The sequence below is a fragment of the Varanus komodoensis genome, unplaced genomic scaffold (genome assembly GCF_004798865.1).
Source record: "Varanus komodoensis strain SLA01 unplaced genomic scaffold, ASM479886v1 scaffold57, whole genome shotgun sequence".
Classification (NCBI taxonomy): Eukaryota; Metazoa; Chordata; class Lepidosauria; order Squamata; family Varanidae; genus Varanus; species Varanus komodoensis.
The window spans coordinates 2,333,177-2,354,446 of NW_025336182.1; the positions used below are offsets into that span (position 1 = coordinate 2,333,177).

The following is a 21,270-nucleotide window of genomic DNA, read 5'->3' on the forward strand; positions in this document are numbered from 1 at the left end:
AGAGGTTTTTCCAAGGCTGGGCCATTTGTCTAATGTACACAAGTCTGAGGCAGAGCCACCAGAGGAGGCTCTTAACCCTGAGAATAACCCTGGGAAGAGGCTGGAGCCGCTGGATGGAAAAGCTCTTGGTCAGCGGTGCAAGGAGCCTCCCATCTGGAAGGGCTCAGAACCAAGCCAGAGGTGAATTAGAGTGGCTGTGCTTTGCTTCCCCCGCGGTTTTAGAAAAAGCGGGCTGGGGGCAGGGGTCTGAATGGAGAACGCACAGGGTGGCTCAGCCTTGCCTTTTATACCATTTTTCCCACCATAAATCTCCCCCTGCTCCTCAGAGGCCACCATTTGTCCTGCTAAGTGGGTGGGAGAGGGACAATTCTCAAGACTGCTCATTTTTTAACCCCCCACCTCCCTGTTTGCTGTTTTCATTTGGTTGCAAGGAGAGGTGCAGCAGGGGGTGGGGAGGGAAGGATGCCTACTGGCTATGCAAAAATAGTCTTGCCCGGAGGACATGCATGTCTACTCTCTAGCAAGGCCCTGCTCCCCAAAGGCAATGAGCACCCCTTTCCCCACACCAGCCATGGGGGTGGGGCGCTCCCTTTCCCCATCAATCGCTGGAGGCGTTCCACTTATAACCTGCCTTTTCCTCCTCTTGCAAGGAACCTGAGGCAGCTTACATGGTACTCCTCCACTTCATTTTTATCCTCACAACAACCACCCCATGAGGTAGGCTAAACTGAGGGTCCATGGCTGGCCCAAAGTCATCCTGGGGCTGAGCAGGAACTAGAATCCAGCTCAGTCCCCAGTCCAACCTCCGTCCACCACACCACAACACACCGGCTTCATCATTACAAAGTTCTAAAATTCTCTGGTATCGTTTGAGTGGCAGATATCTTTATTGGTTTTTGGCATGAGGGTGGCTATTTAAGCTTGAGGGATTCTACTCATGTCAATTAATCCTTAACGTTCTGCTGGGATGTTTACATCTGGGGGGCTGTTCACATAGCAGCCCCTTTCTCTCTTGCTCAGGTGAGGCACAGACACACCTGTGCAGGAGGAAAAGGGGACCCAGGGAGAGACAGGAGCCAGGGAACGTTCTTCACCTTTCCTCAGCCCAGAAGGCCTGTTTCTCTTTTCCTGGCATTGTCTCTGCACTTTCTTAGGCCCGTTAAAACAGGGCATCATCCTGGCCCAGAAACCTTTGCCAAGCCCCTGAACTTCCCTGGCTGCCCTTCCCTTCAACGTGAGTGGGAAGAAACACCATACCTGCTTGAGGGGAGGTGCTGCTGCTTTGATCTCCCCCCCCCACTTCACTTTCCCACCAGTCCTATTTGCCCTGCAGGAAGGACCACTCCCCAGATCACTGCCTCCTGCTGGTTGCACACTTTCCGCTGAAGTGGCCATTGCCCAGGTGAGGAGGCCCTCTCCTGCCATGGGCCGAGCCCGGCAGCCTGGACTTCCGAGGGAGCCGAGCCTTGCTCATTTACAACTGGACAGCGTTTCCAAAAATAGCCAGCAAAGTGCTTCACAACAGTTGCCAGGAAGATCCATTCTCCTCAGCGACTGGACTGCAGTTCATTCCAGGGAGAAGTCAGGGGAGGAATGCCAGATTAATATTGCCATTAGAATTATATTTATACTGCATTATAGCATTTATACTCCAGCTTTCTTTCTCCTTCAAGGAATCCAAGGCAGCCTACAAGGTTCTCCTTTTCTCTGTTTAAGTTGCATGACAACAACCCTGTGACATAGAGTAGGCTAAGAGTCCATGACTGAAGTGGGGGAGCAGAGCCCAGAGGTCCCAAGTCCCAGTCCAGGACTCTACCCAGCACCTCATACAGTCATCATTGCTCTCAAAAGGTCCTGGAGCTTTGTTCTGGCAAGGCCTGGCTCCACTGCATCACTTGGGAAAGCAGAGGCTATACCTTGCTAACCCTTGGTGTGCAAGAAATGCTTTCCTGGAGGATTGAGGGACCTACAAAAGGCCTCCAGCATGGGCCTCCTCCTCCCTCCATGAAGCTGTCGTCTCACCACAGCTGCCACCAGCTGCCCTTGCTCTTCAGCTTCCTCCTCCTCATTCTGGCTGCTGCTTCGTTGCTTAGCCATTAGAGAGCCCGGGGGGAAGGGGGACATAGCCTCCCTTGCTCCCCCTTCTCACAACCATGGACTAGGGCACGAGGCAGGTGAGCGAGCAGGTTGCGGCAGTGAAGAGGAGGAACAACTCTGGGGGCTTCTGCAAGGTGCCTGACCACACTGTCTGTTGACATTGGCCCTGCGGACAGATCACCGGCTGGGAGAGGAGGAGGCCATTCGATCCACCCCTCCAAGCACAGGAGCCTCCCCAGTCTTGCCCGTCCAAAGTGTTGGGTCATGGGAAGAGCCTCCATGAGGATGAAGATGCTGACCCAGTCGCCTGCTTACTCACCATCAGCATCTGGGAAGCTGTCGATGCCACTCATAGAAACAGACTTGGACAGAGAACTGCAGCCTGAGCCAGGGGAAGTGCGGTAGGGTTGTATCCGCCGGGAGCGATCCTGAAGGCAAAACCAGGCCGTAAGTGCTTGAGGCCACCCACCCAGGTCAAGGGTTCATCCCTGCAGCAACAGGCATTTTGTCCCTGAAGATCCAGTTCCCTGCAGCACTTGGGCAAGGTGCTGGGGTGGGTGGTGGCGGGACAACTCCAGGCACTCTTGGATGAAATGGATTCTCTGGGCCCATTCTACTCTGGCTTCAGACCCAGCTAAGGTACTGAATCTGCCTTGGTCGCCCTGTATGATGACCTGTGCAGGGAGAGGGACAGGGGGAGTGTGTCCCTGTTGGTTCTCCTGCACCTCTGAGCAGCTTTTGATACCATCGACCATGGTATCCTTCTGGATAGGACGGCTGGTTTAGGAGTAAGAGGCTCTGCATGGTGGTGGTTCCACTCCTACCTGGCCGGCCGATTCCAGAAGGTGGTGCTGGAGGACTGTGGCTCTGCGCCATGGCAGCTCTGCCATGGAGTCCCGCAGGATTCCTTTTTGTCCCCCATGCTCTTTAACATCTACATGAAACCGCTGGGAGAGGTCATTAGTAGGTTTGGGCTGTGGAATCATCAGTACGCTGATGATACCCAGCTCTACCTCTCTTTTATATCTAATCCAGATGAAGCAGTGGCTGTCCTGAACCGGTGCCTGGCCGAGGTAATGAGCTGGATGAGGGCCCATAAACTGAGCCTCAATCCAGATAAGACGGGGGTCCTTTTGGTAGGCAGTTTGGGTTTTCGGGTAAGTTAATTTGGCCCTGTTCTGGATGGGGTTGCACTCCCTCTGAAGGACAGGGTCTGCAGCTTGGGAGTGCTCCTGGACCCAGAGCTGTCCCTGGAGGCCCAGGTGGCAGCGGTGGCAAGGAGTGCTTTCCTTCAGCTTTGCCTGATGCATCAGCTGTGTCCTTACCTGGACGAGCACTACCCGGCAACGGTGACACATGCTCTGGTAACCTCCAGTTGGATTACTCTACATGGGGCTGCCCTTAAAAATGGTCTGGATACTTCGATTGGTTCAAAACAGAGCTGCCAGATTGCTGATAGGGGCTGGTTGCTATTCTCACATAACACCAGTCCTCTATCAGCTACTGGCTCTTGATTGAAGTCCGGGCCCAATTTAAGGTGCTGGTACTGACACATAAAGCCCTAAACATATTGGGACCAGGCTACCTGATGAAACACCTCCTTCCTTATATGCCCTCCTGCCCCTTAAGATCAGAGGCCAAGCTCTCCTCTGGGAACCCTCCTTGAAGGAGGTTAGGAGAGCGAACATGTGGAGGGGGGCCTTTTCTGCGACTGTGGAACGTGCTCCCCAGAGAGGTTCGCCTGGCACTGACTATATTCTTTTCGGCGCCAGGTAAAAACCTTTGTATTCGCCCAACATTTTAAGGTTTAAATAATTCCAATTTGGTTTTATCAATATTCTCAGTCTCATTTTGTTATTGTGTTTTTGATTGCTTGTATATTTATGGCTTATTTTTATTGTAAGCTGTCCTGGGACAATTGGATTGTGTAGGACGGGATAAAAATATTGTAAATAAATAAATAAAATGGTGCCCACTCTGGAACACAGGGATGCTAGAAAAGCCACAAAGTTTCCAAAAGGGTCAGGGTGTGCCTCACTGAGTCCAGTCCCCAGCTCATCCCTGAAATCCATCTCTGAAAGTAGGATGCACGACTCCTGCCTGCCTGCCTGCCTGCCAATCTGTCCCTCTGCTGCGGCAGGTTTCACGTCTGATGTGGGGGTGTCTGCCTCCCCCACCCGGCTGCTAACCCTCAGAGCAGCCACCCTTCCACCTTCCTGATGACTCTGCGTGCCTCAGACGAGCACTAAAAAGAAACCCACAGGGCTTGTTTCATTGGCTGAAACTATGCTTTGCCTGCAGGCTCAAGAAAGGAGAGGAATCAGCTTCACATCCTTAAGGGGAAGCAGGAAACTAGCAGGAAAAATAAAGGCAAATACGGATGAACTTCCTTCAAGCAAATACAGAACAGCTTCCAGGGGTCAGCACATCCAAACCTGGCAGTTCATTCCCTGGATGGCTGCCTCTGATCTAAGCTGAAGGGCAGGTGCAAATGGACAGCAGAGTCCTCTTTCTCTTCCAAGGTGTGTCGCCTTCCCCTCTCTGAATGGCACTCTCTTTCACTAGTTCAGGAGCTGTGGGACCCATAGCCCCAACCCAGCCATAAGCCCAGCACGAGCCAGTTTGGAGTGTCATCCTCCTTTCCAGAAGGTACCCTTCCAAAGGGCAGACAGAAAGGGGATGCCATGTTTGCCTTTACCACTGGCTGGAGCACTAAGGACTACCAGGCAGTTGCACCCCCTCCATCCCAGCAAAGCACCATCAAAGGAAGTCTTTCAGGTTCCTATCTGGAAATAAATGCCTCACTACAACTCACTTCCTCAGCCTGCCTCATGCTGGCTGGGAATGTTTGGGGTTGCAGTCCAAACCCAGCAACTGCAGGTTGCAGCAACTGCAGAGCTCCCACCTGGGGAAGGCTGGAGTGCCCATTCTAGCACAGTCGACTCCAAAGGGGCCTCCTCCTCTCTCTCAGCACCCATGCCTGTAAAACAGACTCATCTGTTACAGCTTGCTTCTGAGTATGATTTATTTACAGTGTCCTTCCTTGAGTTATCACTTCTATACAGCCTGGCACACTGAATATTAACTGAAGACATTGCTTTGTTTGCAGAGCTGGCTAAGAATACAAACATACCCGAGACACATCGTCTTCATCTTGAAAAAGCAGGGACTCCATGCCATCATTGTCATGGATGATGGGGACTCGGCGGGGGTCCCTTCTGCCCCGGGGGTGCTCGTCTAGTTGCTCCATGGAGGAGGAAGTGGAGTCCATTGTGTCCACAGCTAATCCCTTCAGACTCATGCTGGAGGAAGGGAAGTCAACAGATCAGATATCGTCCAAGAGGCTTCCTTTTTCATTTTTTGTTCCTGTGACAGCCCCCCCTCCTTGAGCTAGCCCCTCTCCTTGTAATCAAGTACCCTCCCTGCCACCTGAGCACTGTTTTGAAAGAACGGCAAGGGAGCAGGAAGGCACAGCGGTTAACAGCAGTCACATGCTGTCCATCACTCGCAGCGTGATTCTCATTTCTCAACTCTATTTTCATTACATTTTTGTACTACAGAAGCTCCGTGAATGTGTCACAACAATGAGATCCATAAAATGTGGCAAGAGACAACATAAAACTAAGTTTCACACTGCTTTTACACTACTCCAAAATAAAATTTTCTTGCATATGCAATTGCCCAGTCTTTGATTAGCTCATCTAGCTAATCAAATGTTATTCCAACTAAGAGCTGCTGCCCAACCCATTCAGACCTCTGAGGTGATCAGATGGATCCCCTCAGAGCTCGGCTGAAACTGAGCTACAGCAGAACCGTACCAAGCGGGTCCAGAAACCATCCTTGCTGCTCTGGGCCAGCTTCGGAGATTCAGGCAAAGGATGGGCAAAAGTTTGCAATGATTTCATCAGATGATTAAAAAAATCATTAAGGTGATGGTCCTAAACCAGTGCCTGACCAGGGTGATGGATGAGGGCCAAGAAACTGAAACTTAATCCAGGTAAGATGGAGAGGCTGTTGACAGGTGGTTCCCATGTCCAGATGGGGGATACCTGCCCTGTCTTGTAAGGGACTGCACGCCCTCCACAGGTCAGAGTCTGGAGCTTGGTCGTGCTTCTGGACCCTGAACTGTCTCCGGAGCACCCGGTCGGCTTGGTGGCCAGGAGTGCCTTTTATCAGCTGCAGTTAATCTGACAACTTGGACTGTACCTGGCCAGGCAGGACCCAGCACTAGTAATCCATGCCCTGTCAACCTCTTAGTTGGACTACTGCAATGTGCTTGATGTGGGGCCACCCCTGAAAACAGTCTGGAAGCTTCAGTTGCTGCAAACAGAGCAGCTAGGCTGCTGACAAGGACTAGTAATTCCAAACATGTAAGAGCAGTCCTCTGTGACCTGCACTGGTGGCCCACTGAGGGCCGGGCCCGCTTCAAGTCGCTCGTACAAAGATCTAAACAGTTTAGGACCCGAATAGCAGAAAGAGCACCTCCGTTTGCATGAGCCTAACTGGACCCTGAGATTGTCGTCGGAGGTCCTGCCCTGGGAGCTGTCCTTTAACGGAAGCTAGGAGGGTGGCTACTCAGGGAAGAGCCTTCTCAGTTGTGCTGCCCCATTTATGGAAGCAGCTTCTCAGAGGTGTCTGCCAGGTGCCTTCCTTATATACATTCTGGCACCAGGTCAAGGCATTTTTATTTACAGAGCATTTTAATTGCTGTTTTAGGTTGAACATTTTACATTCTATCTGTATTTTAATTAGTAAATTTGGTCCTTTTAATTGTGATTTTTCCAATCTGTTATGTCAATTATTACCTGGTACCCCTGCTGTGATGAAGATGTTGTTTTGTTTTACTATTTATTTGTTCTGGTGCTTTAACAGTTTTATTTATGTAATTTTATGTTTGTTATGGTTTTATTATGTAAACCGTCCAGAGTGCCATGAGGCTATTGTGATGGTATATAAAAGAGCTAGATGAATAGAAATAAATGAATAAATTATATTTTTCTATCTTGTTGTTTGGGAGCTTAATTTAGAACAGTTTGACACTGCAAGGCCTCAATAAAAATATTTAAAATCCTTATCACATGTCAAATGCCTGAGAGAAGAGAAGCTTTAACCGGACAATGAAAAGATGACAGTGTAGGCACTAGGCAGGGACACCATTCTAGAATTAGGGTGCCAACACCAAGGAAGCCCTTCTCCTCGTTGTTGCCCTTGGTTGCCATCTTTTGGACGATTTGAAATGGAGAAGTTGCATCGTTGAAACCAGTGGGACAAACCACAACATACTGTGCTGCGAAGCACTCCTCTCAGAGCTCCTGATCATTTCTTTCTTCCCACCATCAGTCAGCATTTTCTGCACACTGAGTTGGTTCATCCTTATCAGGTTGGTTTTACCTCCCTCTTTGCATATATGGTCCCGGTTTGACTATATAAGACTTCCCATCATCTTCCCTTATCCGTGCATTCAATGCTCAGTCAAACTGAGAAATCTCATGCTGCCAGCAGAGGGCGATCTAAGACTCCCCCAAACCACAGGCAGCTTATCAATCAAGCACCGGTCCACTGAGTTGTCACCGCCCTTTCCCTGCAGATTTGGCTTGGCCCTAGAAAAGGAGTTCCATGGCAGGCAGCAGGAAGTCACGGCATTTGCGTGGGTTTCTTTGTACATTCTGTACTTCCAAAAAACGACTTACCAAAGTAACTAGAATACTTTGGGGATTTACTTTGAAATTTACAGTCTTGGGTCCCAGCAGCTTCCAAATACTGCAGTAGCATGGGGCATTTTTCTCTGTACTTGTTATGCAGAGAAGCAAGTGCCTCAGAGAACATGCAGAGAGGCAGTGCCTGCCTTTGCCAGGCCTGAACCTAAGTTTGCAGCTTCTCACGTTCCTGTCAGATCTCGCAGGTTTTGATCAACTCCTGCTTCTGCCTTCTGGCTGCCTGTTCCCATGGAGTGAGCAGCAGTTGGGTGGGAGTCCCCCCAGCCCCCCACCAAATGGAAGCTAGAAAAGGTGGTAAAGCTTACACTCTGCACATCAAGACTGGAACAAGAAGGGACCAGAACAGAGAGTGGATGACCATGCCCTAACTATAAATGATCTTGCACAATAAGGTCCAAATTAGATGCAATAGGTTGCCATATGAAGCTTTCCCTAAAAAATTAAAATTGATTTCAGAAAAATTAAGCAAGAAACAATTCACTCCTTTGCTCGGCAGCCGTTTTCTGCTCAAAACCTTCCCCTGTGCCTGCTTTTTTAGCCTGCAAAGGAAAACACAGGCTTTGTCGTCCTTCTTCCAGTGCAGGGAAAAGTAGCCAGGAGTGCAGGTCATCTTTCCTCCCCTTTTGCTTCTGCTCTGCTCAGACGGACAACCCCGATGCTTTTGCTGTGCTTCTTAAAAATGAAAGGAAAACACACACGGCAGCACTCCCGATCTCGTGTAGCCCTCGGAAAGGCAGAACTTTACACCCTGGAAGAATCACGCTAACAGGAAGCATGTGCATATGTGACCTCATTTGCGGGTAATTTAGGTCACAATCCTATGCATGTCTGGACAGCAAAAATGTCTTACAAATCCCAGCCATGTCAATGGGGGAATTCCAAGAATTGTAGCAGGGTGGTCTTAGCTGTATGCGTAGGAATTCATGCTTATTCTGGTTATAGCCAGGAGGATGTGATGGGTTATCACAAGCATGAAGGAGCCAGGAATAATGCAACACAGCTTTCTTCAGGGATTTAAAATATTTCTTTTTCAGCAGTTGCAGGACTCACAATGGGGCACACAGGTCCCATAAAACCTTAAAACCACTAAACCTGTTACAAAGGAGCCCTTTCCACTAACTGCTGAAAACTGCTCTGTCCCTCTGGCTTTGGGGATTTTACTGTGCTTTGCCTGTTGGTTTTCAAAGTTATATTTAAGAAGAAAGGGTGCAAAACCCGACTGGATCAGGCCAAGAAGGTAGTGACCACCACCACCACACCTCAGGACAGCGAGTGCAGTAACTTAATGATCTGTTGTGCGATGAAGCCCTTGCATCGGTCCATCCGCACACCTGCCTGCCATCAAGCAGGAGTCCTGCAGCTTGTGGGTTAAAAGCCTCGGCCAATTCACAGTCATAGCAGAAGAAAAATCATTGTTTCCAATAGATAATAATCAGCAGCTCAAGACACACCTCACAGCTGCAGCTGTGAACAGCAGGATCGGCTGCCCACATGTAAGCCAGGCCTTTCGGGACGGGAGAGTCATGCCAGTCCACAGGGACGCTCATTTCCATAAGAACATACAAAGATCCCTGCCGAACCAGACCAGGGTCCTCCTAGCGTCTTAAATCTAATAAACGATAGATAAAATGTTGCTCACACTGCAGCCAACTGGCTGTCCAAAGAAAACCTCAAGCAGCATAGAGTGCAACAGAACCCTCCCACCCATGTTCCACAGCAACTGGTGTGCTCTGATACTGGAAGTTGCACCGAGGTGTCGGGACTGGTAGCTGTTGGCAGCCTTCTCTGCCAGGAACTTGTCCAAGCTTACTGGCCAGTGCTTCCGTCTTTTTAAATGGCGTGACTTTGGATCTCAGCAGTGATTTATCAGGCAAATAAAAATTCAGTCATAATTCAAGCATACATGTATAGCACCAGTTTTAGCACCTGCTTGTTTCCTTATCTTATTTTAAGTAGCACTGAACCATTATTTTTAAAAATTAAATTAACAGCAAAATTCTACTCAAATAAGCAAATCTTATATTGACATCCTTTCTGCAAGGGGTTAAACACTGGTAGCCAGAAAAGTTGTCCTCTTTTTAAAAATTAGCTTTTAAAAATATCATTTTGATAATCATATATGGTAGGCCCATGTTAGGCATGTTGTGAGCAGAGCCAGCTAGAGCCGGGGGTCAGACTAAATGGCCCAGGAGATCCCTTCTGATTTGCTCTGTTTCTATGTTATATGGGTAATTGTTAATTAAAAAAAAATAGTTCAACATTATTTCTTGCCCTCACCATTATCCACTTTGCTAAAACTGCAGTGTCCAAATCTTCCATAGCCTCTTTATAGAGGGAAGGAGAGAGACAGACAGATAGATAAACACACAAGAGCTAGGTACAAAATACTGTACCTTTCTTTCCTTTAAGAGATATGTCATTATTTTTAATTTTTTAATAGCCAGAATGGTGTTACAGTGCACTATCCTGCACACTTTTAGACCAAAAAAAGCCCCTTACGACTCCCAGCATGACTCAGCCCACTGGCTGGGGCCTGCTGGGAGCTGTTGGTCTTTTTTCTTCCTAAACATACCTAGGAATGCACCTTTACTTCTATTTTGTAAGATAGCTTATTTCAAATTAGTCCATAGAAATGTCTTTACAAACGAAAAGGAAATGCACAAACCAACAAAAATCTATGTCTAAGCCATTACGGAGAAGAAAAAACAATCCAGTTAGTGTTGAATGAACAAAGTCAAGGATCATCAGTTGCAAGGCATATTTGGCCTAGGTTTTAAAACTGTCCTTGAAAACATCATAGCCTTCTGGCTAATGTTGACATTGCATTTCTGCAGACATATTAGGATCACATGCCAAAATTGAAAGCTTCCATTTTTATCTAGCCACAGAGTAAGCATCACAGTAAAACATTGTATGCATCAATATTTCTCATCCCCGAAATCACACAGCATCTTAAGGCAACAGATATTCTGCCAGATCAGCTTTCTAACTATCAGGACAACATCCCATTAGGGCTTGCAGACGCAAAGCCCACACAACGCTTTACGACGGTCAAAAATACCAAATGCTTTGCAGCATGTTAGCCAAAGTCAGCTGATGAACAAAAGGTGAATAAAGGCAGTCAGCTTGTGGCAGCTGGTTCCGCCTGTCTGCATCCTGAATTCTCCACCTAATTATCTAATTCCAGAACACAGAAACCAGAATGCAGCCATGGCAATCTCTTTAGCAATGGGGCTAGTACTGGAGAGATAATTTGACTAAGTCTAGGGTAGCTTTTTATTATTCATTCATTCATTCATTCAATTTATATCCTGCCTTTTTCCTACAAAGGGCTCAAGGCAGCTTACATCTCCTCCTCCATCTTATCCCCACAACAACAACCCTGTGAGGTAGGTTGGGCTGAGAGTCTGTGACTGGCCCAAAGTCACCCAGTTGGTTCCATGGCTGAGCGGGAACTAGAACCCAGATCGTCTGAGTCCCAGTCCCAGGCTCTTAACCACTATGCCACACCGGCTCTCTTGTTGGGAAAGGGCTTCTATTAAATGGAAGAATCCCCCATCTATTTGTAGCTTACATAATTTATTGGAGAATAATTTGTAAGATCCAGCACTTGATCATTCAAATGCACGACCCGTATCATGGACAAAAAGTTACTGTGAAGACAGAATATGGAAAAACAGCAAGGTTTCCTATAGCAAAGGTGTCAGACAAGGATGTATTTTATCTCCCTGTCCAATCTGTATACAGAAAATATCATAAGGAAAACCATTTTAGGATCAGAGGAGGAAGGAATGAAAACTGACAGAAGACACTTCCATAACAGAGGATATGCAGATGATACCATATTACTGGTGGAAAGCAGCAATGAGTTGAAATGGCTCCAGAAGAAAGAGAAAGAAGGTGCAAAAGTAGGACTGCAGCTAAACATTAAGACAGAAGAATTAGATTATTTACTATCAACAATGAAGAAATTGAAATTCTGAAAGATTTTGCATACCTTGGCTCAGTCATCCATTTAAAGGGACAATGCAGACAAGAAATTCACAGACTGAGACTTGGAAAGACGGCGATGAAGGAGCTGGAAAAGATCATTGCGCGTAAGGTGGTTCCCTGGGAGACCAAGGCCAAAATCATCCGCGCTGTGGCATCCCCAGCCTCTACGTCAGGGTATGGAAGCTGTACAGTGGAAAGTGGGCATGTAGGAAAGGGACGCATTCAAACTGTGGTGCTGCAGGAGAGATTTGCAAACGCCCTGGGCTGACAGAAAGAAAACACGCGGGTCCTAGGTCAAATGACGCAGAACCTCCCCTGGAAGTGGAAATGATGAAGCCAAAACCGCCTTACTTCACGCACAAGAAGGCAAGACTCACTGGCGAAGACAAGGATGCTCGGAAAGATCAAATGCAGAAGGAGCAGGAGAAGAGCAAGTGTGAGATGGAGCCGTTCTCCAAAGGAAGCCGCAGCCTTGCGTTGGCAAGAGCTGGGCAGGTCTGTCGCGGACAGTCTGTTTCGGAGGACACTCGTCCACGGAGTCCCCATACGTCGGAGGCCACCGGACGGCTTGTGACAACCCCCGGCAGCGAGTTACAGAGTGGGGTGTACCGTTAGATCTGGAGAAGCTACAGACACGTTCCCATTGTGCAGCTGAAAATACTTTTCGCTAGAAGCAATAAAGCAACAATGATCCACAGCAGAGCAGCTTTACTTCTGATCATCTTAGAATCGTGCATTCGCCCTCACTTTTGGGCAGAGGTAGGACATATAAAGATACTGATGATGAAACTCGAATATTTTGGCCCCCTAATGAGAAGGAAGGACTCACTGGAGAAGAGCCTAATGCTGGGAACAATTGATGGGAAAAGAAGGAGGGGGCAGCAGAGGATGAGGTGGCAGGATGGAGTCACTGGAGCAGTCGGCGTGAGCTTGAGTGGACTCCGGGGGACGGTGGAGGACAGGAAGGCCTGGAGGAGTGTTGTCCAGGGGGTCGCGATGGGTCGGGCACGACTTTGCAACTAGCAACAAAGCAGTGTTCAGATAGATAGAGCAATTTTCCAGGGTTACAGATCAGAAAACAGGACCTGCTTCTGGTAAAGAGTGCAGTTGGAGCATATGCTTCACAACCATAAAGCTGAAATGTTTACTTTGAAGTGAAAGCTTGAGATATATCATGTTTACATGAAGCAAGGGTAAAAGTATGGAATACGCTCCACCCTGCCTAGATCGCCTTTTCCGGAATGAGGTAAGCACTTGGCCTGGACACATCAGGCATCATTTTCCACTTAGGGTCAATCCCAGCACCACCCTTGTCATAAATTTAGTTTCTACACTCCTGCCAACTTCCCCATGTTCTGTTCAGCCTTCAGACGAGTCAAAAGGCTCCTCAAACATGGCATTTAGCAGTCAAGCTTGATGCAAATTCCTGCTCAGGAGAACCTGGAACCAAAGCACTATCTTGCAATCATAAATCAGGAAGGCAGGCAGCTGAAAGGGAGAGACAAGGCGCAATAAAAAGGACAAAGTTCTAAAATCTGTATCACCAAGCAGCCATCGTCACCTGCTCTGGCTGAACCACGCATCTACCTGTCAATAGATGAGACCCAACTACTGAGATTAGAAGCATACACAGATGTTCCAGTGCAAAAGACAACCAGCAACCTTAGCCAGAGTCTCTGGAGGAGAAAAAGTGGGTACAGCAAGGGGGGGGAGATCTGTGTGGTCCCTTTTAAAAAGGAACCTTGCAAAAATTTCCACACACTTTGCACCCAACCCTTAGTTCGCATTCAACTATTTTTTAGAATGGGAACAGCCCAAAGAAAAAGAGGGAAGGCACTCTTGCCTCCTGTTTGATCCTTTGGAGACCAAATTCCCACTCTCCACAAAGACCCACTGAAAGGCTGAGCATTGTTTACCTTCGCTGATCAAAATCCTGGTCATCTTCAAGCACTTTTCCAGGCTCCCAGCTGTGCCTTCGGAAAGAATCGTAGGCGTGAGGAGACCCTCTCAGGATGCCCGACCTGTGTCTCTGCACGCTTAGGAACTGACAGCCGCCGTTCTCCTCTTCCATAGCGTCCCAGTCTTCTGCCGAAGGCAAGCTGGGCTCCACAGCTGACAAGCAACGGTGTTTCTGGACCAGCGGAGGAGGCTGAGGGGTGCAGGGGTGCAGGGGGAGCTCAGGGGCAGCGCTGCTCATCTTGTGCGGGGACGGTTGATCCCATGGGCAGAGCGGCTTTGTGGAAAAGAAGCAGGGTGGGGGAGGAAGGGAGAGAAAATGTGCATATATTAATTAATGTACTAACTCTTGCCAAAATTTTACTAGCCCGCCAGCGCATTACCGCTCAGGATAAAAGAAATCAAAAGACCATTTGGCAAGGATTTCGTATACAATCATGCTCTTATTAGGCAACATAGGAATAGAGGATTGATATGTGGTCCGGGGTGGGGAGGCATGGTTGTGCCCCGGCTCTACGTGCAAACCTAGGGAACCCAACGTAGAGTCATGGACACGATCCTGCTCTACATGTTGTTGACCCATTACTCACCTATCTTCAGACTCCTCTAAGCAATCATACAGACCAACAAACCCATTTTTGTTTTCTTTTACAGATGCCAGCTATATTACACATGCCCAAGATCAGTATTCATTGTGGGGGTGAAAGCATTTTTTAGACTGTCCTTCCAAACAAAGGCCTCTGTAAGCTGCATAGTATAATATAAACCACAAAACTGAAATTGCAGCATTCAAGCCTGGACAATTACAAAAATTCAAAGATAACTACAACATTTTAAAAGATGATACATTCAGTATAAAATAATCATGTCAAACTTCTGCAAGAATGCAGTCAATCAACAGCATTTCTTACAAAAGCATATACAGTTAAAAACCAATTAGAGCAGATAAGTCTCCAAAGCTCCCAAGACTAGGGGCCAGTCTTTGGGAGGGAATTCCGCAGACTAGGGGCTGCCATAGAGTAGGCCCTGTCCCTTGTACCTGCCAATCTAACATATAAAATAACTTAATGGTATTACAATGTTTAGGTTTCCTTCCTAGAGAGATGGAGTCCAAGCCATTTTTGGTCATTGGGAACATGAAGACTTCTGAGAGTGCCGTGAGCACTTGCACAAAATGGCTGTCCTGGGGGTGGGCATTGCCCACTCCTGAACTGGCTTCTGTGATGAGCATGTTTGGTCACAAAACACTTAATTTCTCACAAGGCAAACTGGCAAGACTGAAAGAAAAGCACCTTTCCCAAGAACCTACCTACAAGAAAGAAGTTGAGCCTAAACTTCAGAACCCTCAAACCTCTGTTTTGAAGCCAAGTAAAGATGCCACACACAAGGATTTGCTTAAAAATGGTTTTCCTTTTAAAATAATCTTACACAGAGAACCAGGGTGCATCTCCAGGCGCCCTGTTGGAGACCCCATTTTGGGGTGTGCAACTTCCCCCTCCAAAAGTTGCCGGGACTGTTGTTCTTATCCCAAATTGGGAGAGGCAACCTTGGAAAGAGAAGGACCTGCACGGATTACGATGCCAGAGCAAACCCAGCTTTAAAAATCCCTCCTCTGACAACCGACAAAGGCCTTTCTGAATTCACCTCACACACATGGCCTGAAACAGCCAATTTGCCCACCTCATGACAGGCCTCAGACCACACGGAGAGGCAAGAAGTTACTGTTATCCCGCATTTCACATTACAGCAAAAATAGTAAACCATTTCAGGATTTTAATACACAAAAGACACAATCCTATGCCTCTTCAGAGAGAAAATAAGCCTGCGACGGGCCATAGCAAGCCAACCATGGAGCAGGCCTAACTCAGGCCAAGCTGAAGACGCTGGAGTTGCTGCTCTTTGGTATTCTTAATTATAATAAAGGTTAACTGTGAACCATTTCAGGATTTTAATAAACTTAAGGTATGATCCTATGACTGTTCAGAAGGAAAACTAACAGCTGGGGCATGGTGCAGTTGTAGGCCTAGTTTTCAGTCTGAACAGGCTGAAGGAGGCCTTCCTCAGGCCAACCTGGCCCAGCTAGAGTTATTTGTATTTTTAATTGTAACAAAGGTTGACTGTGAACCATTTAGGGATTTTAATATATTAAAGGTGCAATCCTGAGCATGTTTAGACAGGAAAAGGCCTATAAGTAGCCTTGGGAGTTGAGGGCCTTTTTCTGCCAAAACGTGTATAAATGGCACCCCTAAGTGGTACAAAATCATTATAAATATTGCCTTTTCTTAAAAAATATAAAAGAGCAAAAAAGGCAGCACTAAGAAATTTTTTCATTGAAAGTATCGTGCAAAATACATTAAAATCACAAATACACACACAGAAATGAGACAGTTCTGGGTTTAGGAAATTTTTTCATATCTCCTTTTTAGAGTCAGTGTGCACCAGAAACAGGAACTGTTCCCCCCTCCCCCACAAAAAAGAAAGAAAGAAAATAAACAGTTTGCAAGATGCCTTTTTTTGCACTGATAGTCTGCCTATTATAAACAGGCTACATACTTTGCCAAGCTATCCTAAATAGCTGACACTTGGGGGCAGGGAAGGAGGCCTCCCACCATGAAGCCAGCTTTTTTTTTTAAGCATTCCAAACTGGCCAGGTTGGCAAAACCAGCTTAAATGTAGTACTGGGCAAGACTTCTGTGCAGCCCACTTAGTAGGAAATGCAACTGAGTAAGATAAAACTGGAATCCACCTCCTTCCCCACCAAAGACAGCAACAGTTCCCCTTTACAGCTGCAGCAGCTTAAAAGAGCAAGACCAAAGTGGCTTGGCTTTGCAGGAGCGATGCAAAATCGTCTGGGGGTGGTCAACAAAAAGCCATGGCCCAAAAGTTCCCCCCACCTGACCCCCTCCAAGATGTGGCCACGGTCTCCCCACTTCTCTCTAGGAGAACTCTTGAGCTTTGATGCAATGCTCAGCGTGCAGAAATTCAATTTAGAAAAAAGCGGCATCTGTTGCGTTTCTTCTATGAGGATGTTAAAAGCAGGAAGCATGGTGAGAGAGGCTGCAAGACGGCAACTCCAAAGGAGAACCATTTGTCCTCACGTGCCCAAGAAGGCCAAGCACACACACCGATCCACAAAGAGGAGAAGTGGGCGCAGTGGACTAGCACCCAGAAGTGGTCAGAGGCTGTTGAATGTAGGCTTGAGCTTTCTTCCTCTCCTCACAAGGCCCATCCCCAAAAAATATGGGGGCATTATAAAAATGGACACACCCCAGAGCATGTGCAGAGTATCTGCCATGTCCAAGCAACTGCAAGTGATCTCAGTGCAGACAAGGGCCCTCGTTTTCAAAGGACAGTCCTCTGTTTGAAAAGCTGCCCAATCCAAGGTTAACTAAGGAAAAAGCCCAAAGAGTCTTGCCCATTCACCCAGCAGAAGTGGCACATGGGTCCTTTCACTACAATTTTCCCCACTAGAGCAAAATTTACTATATATAAATTTAAAATAGAACAATTGCTAAATTTGCACCATTATTTGCAAGGTTTATGTAAATCAATGCTCTCTTTTGTCATCTTTCTCTGTGAGGCAGTTCCTCTTCCATGGCTACTCATAAAGGGCCATGCTACCTACAGCAGGGATTTGGAGCAGGTGCACCTGAACTAAGGGCAATATTAAAGCATCACCTGCATCAAGGTGACCTTGCCTGTATTGGCCTAAGGTATTTTGCTGGGCAAGCACATGGAAGCCGGGAGAAGAAGAGAGTGAAAAGGAGTGGGGACTTATTTTAAGTATTTCCCTTCCTCTTCTGGATTTAGTTACTGATTAAACCTGGACAAGTTTCAGCAAAGAGGGGGCTGTCTCCACTGGCAGGCGCCCCGGTGTCTGGGGTCACAGCAAAGAGTCCCCTTCTTGTTTGGGTAGCAGCCCTCCAAGTTGGGCAGGAAAAGGGAAATAAAATACCGATTTAGATGGTGTTTTCCAATAGATAATAGAAGCAAGAGGAATGAGCTCGATCGGAAGAGGCAAGCCAGACTCCTGCATCAGCCAACACAACCCCAGTGGGGCCTCCACTGGTGTGTATTTAAAAAATGCATTCCAAATAGACTAGCCACTTATGAATTGTTGTTGTTAACGTGCAATCAAGTCCTCTCCAAAGTATGGGGACCCAATGAATGAAAACCCTCCAAGAAGCCTGTGCCTGAAGGCCTGGCTCAGCTCTTGTACATTCGAGGATGCACTTCCTTTCTGCAAAGGATCCTTCTCGGCATTGGTCTCCTCTTTCTTCTCCTGCCTTTGACTTTCCCGGGGATTACTTTTCAGTACCACTGGCTGGGTGGTGGAGTCCCCCTTTTGACAGCACTTCTTCCAGGAACTCTCTCATGGAATGTACCTGTAATTTGACAGAAAGTCATTTTTGGACCCGTACATTAAAAAAAAACCCTAAAGAGATCAGACCCTTCAGGATGTTATCTGTGATCAGGAGGCATTATGTGTCCTACCATGCCCAAAAGTGAGGGCGAATGCACGATTCTAAGATGATCAGAAGTAAAGCTGCTCTGCTGTGGATCATTGTTGCTTTATTGCTTCTAGCGAAAAGTATTTTCAGCTTCACAATGGGAACGTGTGTGTAGCTTCTGCAGACCTAACCGTGCATCCCACTCTGTAACTCGCTGCCGGGGGTTGTCACAAGCCATCCGGTGGCCTCCGACGTATGGGGACTCCGTGGACGAGTGTCCACCGAAACAGACTGTCCGCGACAGACCTGCTCAGCGCTTGCCAACGCAAGGCTGTGGCTTCCTTTGGAGAACGGCTCCATCTCACTCTTGGTCTTCTCCTGCTCCTTCTGCATTTGATCTTCCCGAGCATCCTTGTCTTCTCCAGTGAGTCTTGCCTTCTTGTGCGTGAAGTAAGGCGGTTTCGGCTTCATCATTTGTGCTTCCAGGGGAGGTTCTGCGTCATTTGACCTAGGACCCGCGTGTTTTCTTTCTGTCAGCCCAGGGCGTTTGCAAATCTCTCCTGCAGCACCACATTTCGAATGCGTCCCTTTCCTACATGCCCACTTTCCACTGTACAGCTTCCATACCCTGACGTAGAGGCTGGGGATGCCGCAGCGCGGATGATTTTGGCCTTGGTCTCCCAGGGAACCACCTTACGCGCAATGATCTTTTCCAGCTCCTTCATCACCGTCTTTCCAAGTCTCAGTCTGTGAATTTCTTGTCTGCATTGTCCCTTTAAATGGATGACTGAGCCAAGGTATTCAAAATCTTTCAGAATTTCACTTTCTCCATTGTTGACTGTAAAGTTACATGATTCTTCTGTCTTCTTGATGTTTGGTTTCCTAATGTTCAGGGGCAGTCCTTTTGTTCTTTCTTCTTCCACTTTCAAGTCAATTCATTGCTGCTCCCTGCCAGTAGGATGATAGCATCTGCATATCTTAAATTTCTTCCACCAATTCTCACACCTTCGTCCTCTGAGCCCCTTCAGTTTTCCTTCTGCATACAAACTGAACAGATGGGGAGACAACATTCAACCTTGCCTGGCTCGGGCCTTTAGGAAACCCTCCTGTCTCCCACATTTTGTCTTCACAGTTGCTTCTTGTCCACGATGCAGGTTGCCCCACTTTCTTTTCATTACCATCCATAGCTTCTTGTGGTCCACCCAGTCAAAGGATTCTCTACCGCCTGTAACATATGGATGGGACTTCTCTTAAAATTCTTTGATGGACTCCAGTAGCATATGGCTACTGCCATGGGTTCTTCCTACTCATGAGAAGCTTTACTCTGAGTTCCCAGTCAGCTGAGTTCAGTATTGCCCATCTGTTTTTTATGCAGGCTTCAGGAATGTTATTTAAGTTGTATTTCGGCACTCTACTTCTCTGGAAGGTCTTGGTGGTTTTGCACGAATGGGTCATCATGATCAAGCTTGGACTTAACAGCCCCTCAAATCGAGGACTGCCCTCTGCAGGCGATGACACAAGTCACCCTCCAAGGCAGGTGGAGCAAGGACTGCACCTGGGCATCTTATCCACGGATCCTTCGCATGCCACGGCAGCACAGCCACTCCGCCCATGAAAGCACAGGCAACAGCAAGCTTGATTCTGGGTGGCAGCAAGAGGCACTTGCAAAAGGGGGTGCAGCTAGTGCTGCCTGCCCCCCCCCCCCCCGGTGCCCATCTAAGCCCTTTATTTCCCCTGGAGTAAGAGAGTTCTCATCATTCAGCCCCATGGAGCAAAGAAAACAAACAACACGCACAACCTGCGCCCCTAAATAGGGTGGGTCAGCTCATACAGACAGCAAGTTCATCTCCTCTAGCACAGTTCCACCTACACGAAACCCCTGCCAGGTGCAGGTTGTCATGCAGCCCCCTAGCCAAGGTTCCTCCAGGCCACTTCCTCCATGAATCCCCCTTCTCACCTGTGCCCTTCCTCCAGCTCCTCTTTGCTGCCCCCGGCTTGCTGGACAGGCGGGGAGCCAAGGAGTGAGGCAGCCACGGGAATCACTGGGCCCGCTTCCCTCCTTTGTCCGGCCAGCGCAAGAGGCTGGTGAAGGAGCTGTGAGCCTGCTGGCTTGCATCCCCTTGCTAGGATACGCAAGTAGCACCTATGGCCACAGGCGTTACAGAAACACAGAAACAGAGCGAGTCAGAAGGGATCTCCCGGGCCATCTAGTCTGACCCCGGGCTCCAGCCGGCTCCGCTCATGACATGCCCACTATGTGTTATAGGTTCTCTTAGAGCATTACTTACAGGCAAACGTAGCAGATGCCAGGCACTGCACAGAAATAAAAATAAGCCAGTCACCCCTGTACCCCAAGGCTAGCATTCGAATAACTACATGAAACAGAACTCAGGGTGTTCGAGTGAAATTTATGAAGGACTAGCACCTTGATGCCTGCCATGTACATGTCCTGGAGGATCTTTCGGAATGGCAGACCACTGCAATGCATTCTCCAAACATCACGTTTCCCACAGGAGTGAATGGGCAAAGCGTGCATTAGGGGAGCCCCCGACACAAGCGGTTGGCTGCTGAGAAGCCAGCCTGTGTAGCCCCACCAGGTTCTTGTTTTGGCTCACTGTAGAGCCAAGATCTTGCCTGACTCCAATTTCCTCAGTGAGCAAAAGAGCATGAACACGGGAAATGAATATGGCCCTCATTTCACAGGATCTCAGGATTTTGCATGTTCCTGCAAAAGCACAGAAAAGTTCAGCTAGCCAACTCAGGTGGTTGAGAATATACACTTTGCACATCTTATTCCTGAGCTTGCAAAGGTCACAGCAAAAACCCACAACCTTTGCATGCCGGGCTCCTGCTCTACATGCTGATTTTACTTGGAAGAAAGCTCCATTGAACCCAATGAACTGAATTCTGAGTAATCAGCTAGGATTATCATACAGCCAAAATAGGCTGAAGTTTACAGATCCTCTTCCACTCATAGTCCTCTGCATTTTCCTACCACTTTTTCTATCCTTTTCTTGCCAGAAAAAAATTGTCAAGGGAACTAAAAGGAAAGAGAT

At 47.8% G+C, this 21,270-nt stretch overlaps 1 protein-coding gene across 1 annotated transcript in view; it reads right to left on the reverse strand.

Moving 5' to 3' along the window:
* The window catches only part of ARHGEF2 (Rho/Rac guanine nucleotide exchange factor 2), a 131,164-nt gene that overhangs the window by 92,682 nt on the left and 17,212 nt on the right, over positions 1-21,270 (reverse strand). The window contains exons 2-4 of the mRNA XM_044449341.1: positions 13,724-14,040; positions 5,231-5,399; positions 2,417-2,525 (exon numbers count right to left, since the gene is read on the reverse strand). Coding sequence (XP_044305276.1) covers positions 2,417-2,525; positions 5,231-5,399; positions 13,724-14,004 — 559 coding nt within the window. The 5' untranslated portion in view covers positions 14,005-14,040. The remainder of the gene's footprint in view (positions 1-2,416; positions 2,526-5,230; positions 5,400-13,723; positions 14,041-21,270) is intronic.